The 12,211-nt window shown below is 39.0% G+C and overlaps 1 protein-coding gene across 2 annotated transcripts in view; it reads right to left on the bottom strand.

Moving 5' to 3' along the window:
* Positions 1-10,651, bottom strand: part of LOC126480918 (protein maelstrom homolog) — a 102,504-nt gene extending 91,853 nt beyond the window's left edge. The window contains exons 1-3 of one of the 2 annotated variants that reach the window (XM_050104326.1): positions 10,547-10,651; positions 1,202-1,340; positions 929-1,127 (exon numbers count right to left, since the gene is read on the bottom strand). In XM_050104326.1, coding sequence (XP_049960283.1) covers positions 929-1,127; positions 1,202-1,336 — 334 coding nt within the window. In that variant the 5' untranslated portion in view covers positions 1,337-1,340; positions 10,547-10,651. Of the gene's footprint in view, positions 1-928; positions 1,128-1,201; positions 1,341-10,486 lie in introns of both variants that reach the window. The other variant, XM_050104325.1, reaches the window with a different exon arrangement.
* Positions 10,652-12,211: the final 1,560 nt, after the last annotated feature.

Raw genomic sequence — 12,211 nt, 5'->3', positions numbered from 1 at the left:
CATCTTGCAAAGAAATTCAGTCTCATTACTTCATTGTTGCACCTTGTATTAATTACCTGGCAGGCTATATTAATATCAATGTAATAACTTTTGCTTAGCTACCGTTATTTATAACTAAGCACTGCCTGAAAATAGCTACAGAAATATTCCATCATATCTTCATAAGATTTCAAAGTGGTACAGAGTTTCACAACTTGCTTTAAATGTTCAAAAACATAAAATTATGCACTTCACAAAATGAAAAAACATAGTACCTTCTAACTCAAACATCAATAATTTACAATTACAATTAGCGAAGCCGTAAAAAATAGTGTGAGAAACCCATACAAAATAGGACTAAAACTTGACATTAAACGTATACGAAGGAAGGCAACACAATTGGCCTCAAATTCACTTGACACATGGGATGGAGTCACAGAAATACTGAATAACTAGAATTGGCAGGCCCTTTAAGATGGACACAAACTATCCCATGGAAACTTACTCACAAAACTTGAAGAATCAATAGTAAGTGAAAAACTTGAGAGATATTCAACAGCATTCGACGTATCACTCATAAAGGGAAGATGGAGACAAAATTACAACTAACTACAGCACACAGTAATGTGTTTAAGCAGTCTCCTTCTCATGCTACACACGTGAATGCAACGGGGAGAGACTCAAGTATTCTAAGTATCCTCTACCGTGCATTCACAGTTGATTGAAGAGCATGTATCCATATATCGAATACTTGCTTATTGTACACAGAAAGCACTGAGCAGTAGACAGAAACTCAACCAAAGAGTTGATTCTAACTTAGCTTTTGACATCTTGTTTACTTTTGGATTCGCTGTCTACGGTACAATAATCTGTTTGACTGTTGAGTTTCTACACTCAGTTACTATACAAAACAAAGAAAGAAACTGGAAATACAGTGCAAACATCATGCCTTTTTTATCCAAAACAGCAACAGTTGTTTTTATTTCTGTCTCCATCCTTGCTTGTGCTGCTTGTCTCTCCTGTATTTCTTGATCCACTTGCTCAAATGTTTTCCCCGTTGTAGTATACTTATGTACTGTCTGCTGTTCAGCTAATTTGTATTCCTTAGCAATTGATTCATATCTGTTCCTCTGATCTTTACTCAGACGCTGAAAGCAAAATGAATATCAGTTAAAACAATGTAATATGTGCTTGAAAACCATATATTGTAGGCTGTATTCACCTGCCACTCAGGACCAGCAGCATCAAATGCTTCCTTGTGATTAGGATAGATGACACCCTTCCTTGCCATTTGGTCTTTGAACTCCATAACAAAAAAATAGAATGCATTCTTTGGCTGTTTCTTCTTCGGTCCCATCTTGCTACAATAAACAACAGTTTCAAATAATTAACATGCACACAATGAAATATCATTTGATCCTACAGTAGACACTTAAGACTACTGTAACCCATCCACACAGCTGCTAACAACAACTGAGCTCATCTTGCAAAACTATCCTCAGTTTTCCTTGTGCCTCATTTCCCTAGTACTCAATTCACATCAGTCTGAATACTTTTGTCTAGTATTGTATTGTTAATAGTTACCATCAACATTGCAGGTCAACAAATTCTCAATGCAGTTTCAACCACTGTGTCATTCTCCTACAGGTACCTTTAATCTTGTATATTTATGAGAACATATAATTAAATTTCAGCAGTTTAAAGCTTTATGTTCACATATTGATCTATAATGTCAAGTCCGTCTTATGTGTGTCATAAGAAACATATACATGCACTCCACAATATACACAAAACATGGTCACATTTGTATCTTTGGCTGCAGTAACAATGTGAATTTCATCGCTTCTACATAAAACTCCTCACTGCATGTGATGCCTGCAGCTACTTCACACGAGAAGAAACAAAGGCATAGAATTTTTATATATTGGTATCACATTTCCAAGCACTGTAGCACAACAAACCAAGAAAAAAAGGGCAGCTCTTGGATAAATCTCTAATGCACTGTAGCACTGGAAACGCACATCTGCAGAATAAGCAAGCGTAAATACGGAATCTAGCAAATACAGCACGACAGCTGCAGAAACTATGAAATCTACACTGCATAATTGTGTTTATATTTTTCAAGGATTTACTTTCATTGTATTGTGATACATCCTGTCTGAATAAGATAAGCTAAGTTTCTATTTAGGACAGTTCCGGGCATATGCAAACATTTGTTTACATTCTTAACAGACATTAAATACGTTCCGGGCACAATACTTAGTATTTGCAATTATTAGTGTCATTTAGGCTCAATACATTGGAGGTAGCAGTTTTTATATGTTTTATTAGGTTATTTTTCGCTTGAACATAAATGTCTGTTTACATTACCAACACGAGGGTTTATCAGTTTAAGTTAGTGTACAATACTCAGTATTCACGTTTATTAGTGTCATTTAGACTTGATACATTGAAGGTAGAAGTTTTTATACGTTTTATTAGGAATAGTGATACTGACAGTGATTTCTAACCTCACTTGTATACGTTTGACTAGCGCAACCCGCGACCGTTAAAAGTTAAACGTATAATACGTGGTAAATTAGTATTACACTACAATATCTGAGTAAATCAGTGTTACAATACAACTTCTGAGCTCTTATTACATACGGTTTAGTTAGCAGAACGCTAAAACTCACCTCGCCGTCTGCTTAAATTCCTTAGCTTGTTGTGGGCTTTAGTGATCGTTTACTGTAAGCACATTGGTTCCTATAAAGTAGAATGTGTATTTGTGCTTTACATTCTGAACTCTTATTGTTAGTTTAAGGTTTTTTTTTTTTTTTTTTTTTTTTTTAACCTGCATCTGTCAGTGTACAATACCCAGTGTTTACGTTTATTAGTGTCATTTAGACTCGGTACATTTCAGGTAGCATTTTTTATAGTTTTATTAGGTCACTTTCGCATGTACATAAACTGTTGTTTAAATTACAAATACGAGGGATAATCAGTTGGTGCAGCTTACCGTAGATCACTGTTTAATTCGTTTATAATATTCACTAGATAGCCCTTAGCATGTTTACTGTAGGTCACTGTCTTATTCTTTAGTATTCACTAACTAGCCCCTAGCAGGAGAATAAGCACCAGATCTCGCTTCTACCATAAATTTTTATTTTCATTATTGGGTGTACTTTCTGCCAACTAGAGTGTAGCTGTTAACCTTGTGTGACAGTAGGTTTCCTTAAGTTTTTATAGTAAATCAGTTATTAGCTACATGGGTAGGGACTGTCTGTTGTGTGCGGATTCAGGAGGAGTTGGCCAAAGTCCAAACGCTGCTGGAAGCCTTGTTGGCCACAATCAACAAGCTCCAGAGTGCCACCTTGAGGTGCGGTGGGGATGGGGTGCCTGGGGCAGCCTCTGCTGTACTAGATGTGCAGGGAGGATCAGGGGGGATGTCACAGCTCTGTATCACTGAGCCGAGCTCAGGTGCGACTGAGCCGGCTGGCCCACTCTCACTTCAGTGCGGGCGGCAGACTGTGTCGAGGTCTCGAGCCTCAAGGCGAAGGCCTCATGGGGGATGTACGCTCCTGCCGAATCCCATGCATTTTACTAATAGATTCAGTGTGCTATCTGATGCTGGGGGGAGGGGGAGGCTGAGCCGGATCAGACTGCACTTTCTGCCAGTATAGTGGCTGCTCCTTCAGCAAGGTCCGGACAGGCACGTGGGGGTAGGGGTTTGTTAGTTATTGGGAGCTCCAATGTTGGGCGCGTCATGGAGCCCCTCAGGAACATAGTGGCTAGGGCGGGGAAGAAGTCCAATGTTCACTCTGTGTGCTTGCTGGGTGGGGGGGGGGGGGGGGGGCCTTGTCCAGGACATAGAAGAGGCTCTTCCGGCAGCTATTGAGCGTGCGGGGTGCAGCCAGCTGCAGATTGTTGCGCATGTCGGCACCAACGATGCCTGTCGTCGGGGTTCGATGCCTGTCGTCGGGGTTCCGAGGAAATCCTTGGGTCCTTTCAACAGCTGGCTAAATTGGTGAAGGCGGCCTCCATCTCTCAAGGAGTGGAAGCCAAGCTGACGATCTGCAGCATTTTACCCAGGGAGGACCGGGGTCCTCTGGTTTGGAGTCGAGTGGAGAATCTAAACCAGAGGTTATGTCGACTCTGTGGCGAAAATGGTTGTAGATTCCTCGACCTATGCTATGAGGTGGAAGGTTGTAGGATGACCCTCGATAGATCAGGAGTGCACTACACACAGGAAGCAGCTACATAGGTAGCACAGTACTTGTGGCGTGCACATGGGGTTTTTTAGATTAGGTTCCTCCCTATGGGAAACAAACCACTGGCTCGAAAAATTACCAGTTCACGACACTGATGTGGGTGTGCCAACTGTAGAAATTGTTAGTTCGCCTAAACAGGTCATTCCAAAGGATTTAAATATGCTTAATTTCATGTTAGTAAACTGTCGAAGTGTCTGTAGCAAGATCCCCGAATTAATGTTTGAAATTAACAGTAGCAATGCCAATATTGTATTAGGTAGTGAAAGCTGGTTAAAACCAGACATAAAAAGGAGTGAAATTTTGAACTCTGATTGGACAATGTTTAGGAAGTTAAAAGCTGTTTAAACGCAGTTGAGATCGATACTGCGTCGGACTGTGAAATAGTCTGGATAGAACTGTCAATCAGACAAGGACTAACCATTGTATTAGAATGTTTTTATAGACCATCAGCATCCGCAACAAACGTCGCAGAACATTTCAGGTAAAGTCTTGAGTACATAGGAAGCAAATATCCAAATTACCCATCAGTTATAGGTGGACGCTTTAATCTAGCATCCATTGACTGGGAACATTAGATGTTTATCACAGGGGGGCAGAAGCACAGATTCATGTGAAGTCATTCTAGGAGCACTCTCAACATAAAACCTTGAGCAATTGGTTAGAAAACGAACTCGAGATAGGAACGTATTAGATATCTTGGCGACAGGCAGACCTGAGTTTTTGAGGAAGTAAAAGTGTTATTAATGAATATCTACATAGTCAATTTCAAGCATTCACCACGGGACACAAAGATATTGAGCATCTTTTGTCGGAATTTAAAGGTATTGTCCACCATGTGCTAGAGAAGTATGTGCCTAGCAAAAGTATAGGGGAGGGAAAGGATCCACCTTGGTACAATAAACATATTAGGAAGTTGATGAGAAATTGCACAGAATTTTGCACAGTCGTTTTAAACGCAATCACTGCCCCACTGACAAACAGGAATTATGCGAAATGAAAGCAGCTGTCAGAAGGACAATGCGAGACTTAACGAATTTGAAAGCAATATTTTATCTGCAGATTCTAAACACAGCCCCAAAAAATTTTGGTTGTACGTAAAATCTATGAATGCTACAAATAATTCAATACCTTCTCTTGCTGACAGTACGGGTAATGTAACTGATGATGACAAACAGAAGGCCAAAATTCTAAACCTAGCTTTCAAAAACTCATTTACGATAGAGGACTGCAGCGCCATTCTCCCTTTCAATTATCGAACAAACGAAAGGAAGGCTGACATAGTGTTTAGTGTATCTGGGATTGTAAAATAGTTAAGATCCTTAGACGCCAGAAAGGCATCTGGCCCAGACGGTATCCCCATAAGATTATATGTTGACTATGCTACAAATATAGCACCATTCTTATCCGTCATCTATCAGAAATCATTGCTACAAATATAGCACCATTCTTATCCGTCATCTATCAGAAATCATTGGAACGGCGGAAAGTTCCACGGGACTGGAAGAAGACCCAGGGCATAGCAATCTATAAAAAGGGTAGAAAATCGGATGCACATAATTACCGGCCAATTTCACTGACATCGATTTGTTGTAGAATCATAGAACATATTTTGTGTTCAAACATAATGACCTTTCTAGACTATGAGAAGCTCATCTGCAGAAACCAGCGGGTTTTAGGAAACAGCAGTCATGCAAGACACAGCTGGCCCTCTTTATGCAGGTTGATGCCATATTTCTCGACTTTCAAAAGGCGTTCAACTCAGTTCCGCACTGTCGTTTGCTACAAAAAGTGCGCGCGTATGGTCTATCCAATGACATATGCGGTTGGATAGAAAGTTTTCAGACAGGGAGCAGTATGTCGTACGGAACACGGTAACTTCAACAGAAACAAGAGTAACTTCAGGTGTGCCCCAGGTCAGCTTAATAGGTCCTCTGCCTTTTACGATTTACATAAACTATCTGGTTGATAGTATTGACAGCGGCCTTAGACTGTTTGCCAACGATGCTGTAGTCTACAGGAAAGTAGTATCACTCGAAGTTGTGAACAAATCAATGAGGATTTGCAGAAAATAAATGTGTGGTGTAATGACTGGCAGTTATCTATCAATATTAGTAAGTGTAACCTACTGCGTATAACAAGGCGAAAATCCCCATTAATGTATGAGTACAAAATACATGATCAGTCTTCGTAAGCAGTAACGTCAGTCAGGTATCTGGGTGTGACTATTCGAAATGATCTCAAATGGAATGATCAGATTACACAAGTAATGGGTAAGCTGAACTCTAGATTGTGGTTTATTGGTAGAACCCTGAAGCGACCCAGTCCTTCAACAAAGGAAATAGCTTACAATACGTTAGTTCATCCAGTCTTAGAGTACTGTTCATCTGTATGGGACCCTTACCAGTTGGGTCTCATTCAAGAGATTGAGAAGGTCCAAAGAAGAGCGGCAAGATTCGTGACTGGTATATTTAGCCATTGCGAGAGCGTTACAAATCTCATAGAAAGTTTGAAGTGGGGCACACTAGCAGATAGACGGCACGCTAAACAGAAGGGGCTGCTCACTAAATTCCGAAATCCAGTCTTCACTGAGGATGTAGAGCATATATTATTACCACCAACTTTCATATCGCGTAATGATCATCATTCAAATATAAGGGAAATTAGAGCTCATATTGAGGTGTTCAGTCAGTCATTTTTCCCTCGTGTGATCCGCAAGTGGAACACGGGGGGAAATACGACTTTGGCGCTTACTGTTCCCTCCTCCAGACACCGCTTGGTGGCTAGCGGAGTATATATGTAGATGTATCACTGAAATAAATAAATAATTTGCTACATTTTTTCCAGTTTATTTTGGAGGACATTCAATTACATGGGAATGAGAACCAGTTAAATATCTTTTCCTTTTTGGCTATTGGAATGCTGCCACAGGTTTTGAAAGATGCATGAATAGTACAGTACCACCATGTCCTATAGCAATTACTTATATTATCCTCAACTACCCCCGACTGGAAAAAGTGACATTTGATGGAACCAAATTTTCTTCACCGAATAATGCCACTATATTCCTTAAACTATATTTCAAAGTAGGCTCCATCACTAGTGACCCCCTTGCTTCCAAGTTCCCCAATGTAAGAAACTTCCAGAAATGAAGTTCTACCTGGTTCAATATGTGTGTGATTTACAGATTCTTTGGGGGGAGGGGGGAAAAACTTAGCACTGGTGATAACACTGCAAAACTGAAACTAATATGATGCACATGCTATTTTATTTCCTAGGGGCCTTGAAAAATTTTCTTTTGTGCTAATCTCTTAACCGTCCCTCCTGTGAAACTGCACTGTTTTTACACGGCTAGTTCAAAACTATGTTCACACTCAACCCTGATATTACAATAATTTTGAAGAAGACGGTTTATAAAATTTAATTTTTTATTGAACTGGTTAGCACTAAAACAGTTTTTTAGCATCTTCCATGAATTCAGCAACTGTTTCTTGAATTTTTTTGGACTGTGCAGACATGTTTTGTGTCATCACATTAAAAGACTTAATTATCTGTCACCTTCCGTATTCCTTAGATTAATTAGGCTATAATAGGATGCACAGTGCAAGAGCCAGATGTCTGTTGGGCTTTGGCATGGATAGTAAAAGAGTTATTTTCACTAAAGCCCGTTAATATTGTGGCAACCTTTACATCAGATGATTCTTTAAGTGTCATGTTCTGAATGAGACTTTGCAATGTAAGAATGTGGCTAAATTTTCCCAATTTAAATAGCAGATCATCAATAAAGTTAGCAAGGTTTCCAGTATGTGTGTCTCCTGCCAGCTGAAATTTGTTGATTTCACCCTCAATGCAGTTTTCAAAGCTTTTTGTTTTAGGAAACAGCAGTGCTGCTTTTAGACTGCACTCATTACAACTTTTTAACATACAGGCAGAGGTCAGGTTTTCACACTGTAGGACCTATCATTTTAAATGATACACTTCTTACTTTCTCCAAACTGTACTATATTCACTAACAAAATTACGTTGTGATGAATTGTGGAGAGATTCAGAGGAAGTATCAATAGCATCTGCTGATACAATTTAGGATGAAAACTTAACAAAGAAAATCCTAATTTAATTTCTGGATATTTGCTTTTAAAATTTGAATACATTTTGTATAAACTGTTGAAAAAGCAACTTTTTTCCTATACACAGTAAACTGTCCACCACTTTGGTAAAAATTTATTGCCAGATCAGTTATCTGAAGTTTCAGTTGCCCCTTTTTGGCTTTGGTTCTGTTATGAAACACTTTTCTTTTGTAAAGATTCTGTGGTTCCATGCTAAGCATTTAAATGTCAAATGTATTTTGAATATTTTGTTGAGAACATTTCAGTGGCGAGGGGGTAGTCAGCAACTGAATTTGTATTTTCTTTTTATGTTGGTTTAGACTTTTCCATGTGAAATCAACAAGCAAGTCTACATCACATCAAGATTTGTAGCTTTGGAAATATCTACCATACAATTTATGCATCCTTTAAGACTTTTGCTGTCACTCCACTCATCAAAATGAGAGGCTTTTTGCCCAGTTCCCATGCCCCATATGTTGCTGTTGTTGATAATCCAAAAACAACTGGAAGAACTTAATTTGCAGGGGATTTTGTGCAATCTGTTAAAGTTAGTTTTATAAATAATGTCTACTATGTGTAGTATTGCTTAAAACAAAACTGAATCAACTTTTTTTTCTTTTTCCAAATACTGTTGGCTCAACCTGCCAGTGAACACAGTTCTGCCACCTGCCCTACCTACTTGGCTGTGGCTATGCAATCATACATTTCTCATCCTAACAAATAAACACTAGTTTATTTTAATAAGTTTAATCACTTAAAATATAAGGTACGTCAAAAGGATATTATTCAGTGTACTTGGAATTTCAACAGTTTATTTCACATTGTTGTTGGTGTTGTAGTCTTCAGTCCTGAGACTGGTTTGAAGCAGCTCTCCATGCTACTCTATCCTGTGAAAGCTGCTTCATCTCTCAGTACATACTGCAGCCTACATCCCTTTGAATCTGCTTAATTTATTCATTTCTTGGTCTCCCTCTACAATTTTTAACCTCCATACTGCCCTCCAATACAAACAAGATAAAATTTAAAAACCATTAATTTTTTACAGAAACAATACATAGCAAAATACCCACTGATTTTATTGTGATGGTGAACCACATTTGTTTAGCAAAATAAAAACTCAAACGCATGTATACATCTTTACCTCTCTTGATTGTTGAGATTTTTTCCTACTAACCTTGTGTACTGTATACAACCTTCCAATTTTATATTGTTTGGGTGGTAATTAAGATAATGGTAACTTATTTTGAAAATGTTAGAAGGGGTATATTCCTGCAATCACACTAATAGAAACAAAAAAACTTCCACTTCTGAAGTACCAAGAAATGGAAAGTGACAGAATGCTAAAACATGGTATGGTAAGTAATTACATTGGGGGAACACACAAGCCACATTTCTTACACATTCCACACGGTGGTAAAGATGGTTTTCCTAACCTGAACTATACTGTAATGTGCTGATACTTAGCCTATCATTACTGAGACTACGTTAGCTCCACCTGTCTTAAACAAAACTAGTATTGAAGCCTTATTCTGGATACAGCTACTGATGATTTACTGTGACATGTAACATAGCGATTGCCCTTCGCAATTAGGACCAAGCACTGCATGAGAATAACGTATAATTACGAACGCGGTAATGTAGATAAGCTCTCATGTTCTCATCTCTCTTCAACTTTTTAAGTAATCTACAAGACATTCATTCATTATTTCTTTCCATGGCTCCGGGTGGAATTTCTAAACTGCGTATGTCGTAGGTTTTTTCCATAAATTGTGCAGAAAAGCTCGATACCAGAACAGTGCGTCTAACAAAAACTTATCTTACAGCTCATTAGACAAAAGCTATAACCGAACTATTATGCTGAGTTACCCTTCCAAATACTTAATTTAACTCTAATTTAATCAGGCTTGACTGTACTCTATGCGAAGACGCCACAGGTAGACCTAATTTTCTCACAAACAAATAAACTTCACATAAATAAATGTGATCGATTCAATTATTTACAGGCTACTGCATCATTCGAAATACAATAATCTGCAAATTGAACACAATGGGCGAACTTCCCATACGGTAGCAAATTTCATTCTACAATATATATTGTTACACTACACCAACCAATTAAAAACATTGTCGTAATGACATCCGTAAGCTAGTTACCTATATAGTCAAACTATTTAACACTCAATAAGATCGAACTTGTATGCACAAAGCACCTACAATAACAGGCCGCACTTTACTCAAACACTTCGCAGATCACAAGCAACAGCTAAGCTCCCGCTCTGCTACTCCTCGACGCTCCTGTTTGTAGCCAGCAACTGCGATAGCAGCACAGCAGCGCGCCAAGCGGCCAGGCTGTTAAACATTTGAGTTTGGTATCTGGTAACGCGGAGCATTTGACTGAAACCACACAGAATAAGCTTAAACTGAAACATCGTAAAATGAATCTGTACGGTAACAGAAGAACTGGAAGAAGCAGTAATAACACAACTTGATATTCCAGACAGAAAAAATTTAAGGGAGCAAGGTCACGACTGGAAAGTCTTGTGCGACTTTGGTGACGTGCCGCGGGAGGGGGGGGGGGGGGGGGGGGCAGGGCAGGGCCTAGACTAAAATTGCGATTTTTTAGACAACTGAGTTCCGAGACCTGTTATGCCATTTGAAGATGACGCAAAAAAACACGGTACTATATTCCAACTTATCCAATTGCTTATAGAACTGTATGAGAAATGCGGCCCCCCCGCCCCCCACGCTATCTCCTCTGCCCATCCTCCTGCTTCACAACTTACTGACGAACGCAAGTGTGTAGAGTTGGCCTGGAAGAAAAACCCGAGAAGACCGAACCAACTAGGTCTGGTGACAGGAAAACAGCCCATTCTGAGAGAATGAAAGTAAATGACCACACACCCAAAAAGAAAACGTTGTCGTACCAGAGTTTATATTTTTAGTGTACTTGTTTCCAAATTTGTCAGTTAACTTTCATGTAACATGATTACTAGGAATTCGTAACTGGCAAGGGATTCTAGAAATTACAAACTATGTTTAACACAGGGTACTCTTCAGTTGCTTGCGTATGAGTGCATGCAACGCTCATCTGGATGAACTTAAGGTCGGACCCGTTGCAGAAAATATTCCAGCCAGGAAAAGGTGAACATAAATAAAGAAAATTCACAAGTTGGCCGTACCTGTGGTCAACAAAAAAATTCGACATGCTTCGTGAATCTATGGGTAGAACTGGCAAACCGTGAGAAGGTGAGTAGGGCAACACAGAAACGAAAAGATCTTTAAAAAAACTGATTTCGCGAATGTAGTTGGTAGCGACCGAAAGAATCAGAATTCCCCTCATAAGACATTCGCTGGGCCACCGTCCGCAGAACTGTGATCACAGTCATAGTGCTAAGTGAAATACTGGGCAAAAGTAACTACACTGTACGATTTTAAACTGTGTAGAGTGTCACTTTATTAAATTTGTGATGATTTGTTGGTGTTATAGTTCTTAATCGTATGGCAAATATACTTTTCAGTTTTCGGATGAATGATTTTCAAGTGCTCCATTTCTCTGAGACGCAATTTCTTGAAAGTTACGCTAAAGGGAAATACTAAGAACAGATACTATTTTCTTTTCTTCCTGTGACTTTTCGCCTGAAGGCTTACAGCTGAAACAAAGATATAAATAAATTGCACTGGTCAAAAATAAAAAATTTAAATAAATAATTCCAGCTGATTCTTATGTACTTGCATCTGCCGAATCCAAAAATGAATTCAAAAATGGTTCAAATGGCTCTGAGCACTATGCGACTTAACTTCTTAGGTCATCAGTCGCCTAGAACTTAGAACTAATTAAACCTAACTAACCTAAATACATCACAAACATCCATGCCTGAG

Source organism: Schistocerca serialis, chromosome 5 (assembly GCF_023864345.2).
Source record: "Schistocerca serialis cubense isolate TAMUIC-IGC-003099 chromosome 5, iqSchSeri2.2, whole genome shotgun sequence".
Lineage (NCBI taxonomy): Eukaryota > Metazoa > Arthropoda > Insecta > Orthoptera > Acrididae > Schistocerca > Schistocerca serialis.
This window is presented reverse-complemented; position numbering and strand designations above follow the sequence as displayed.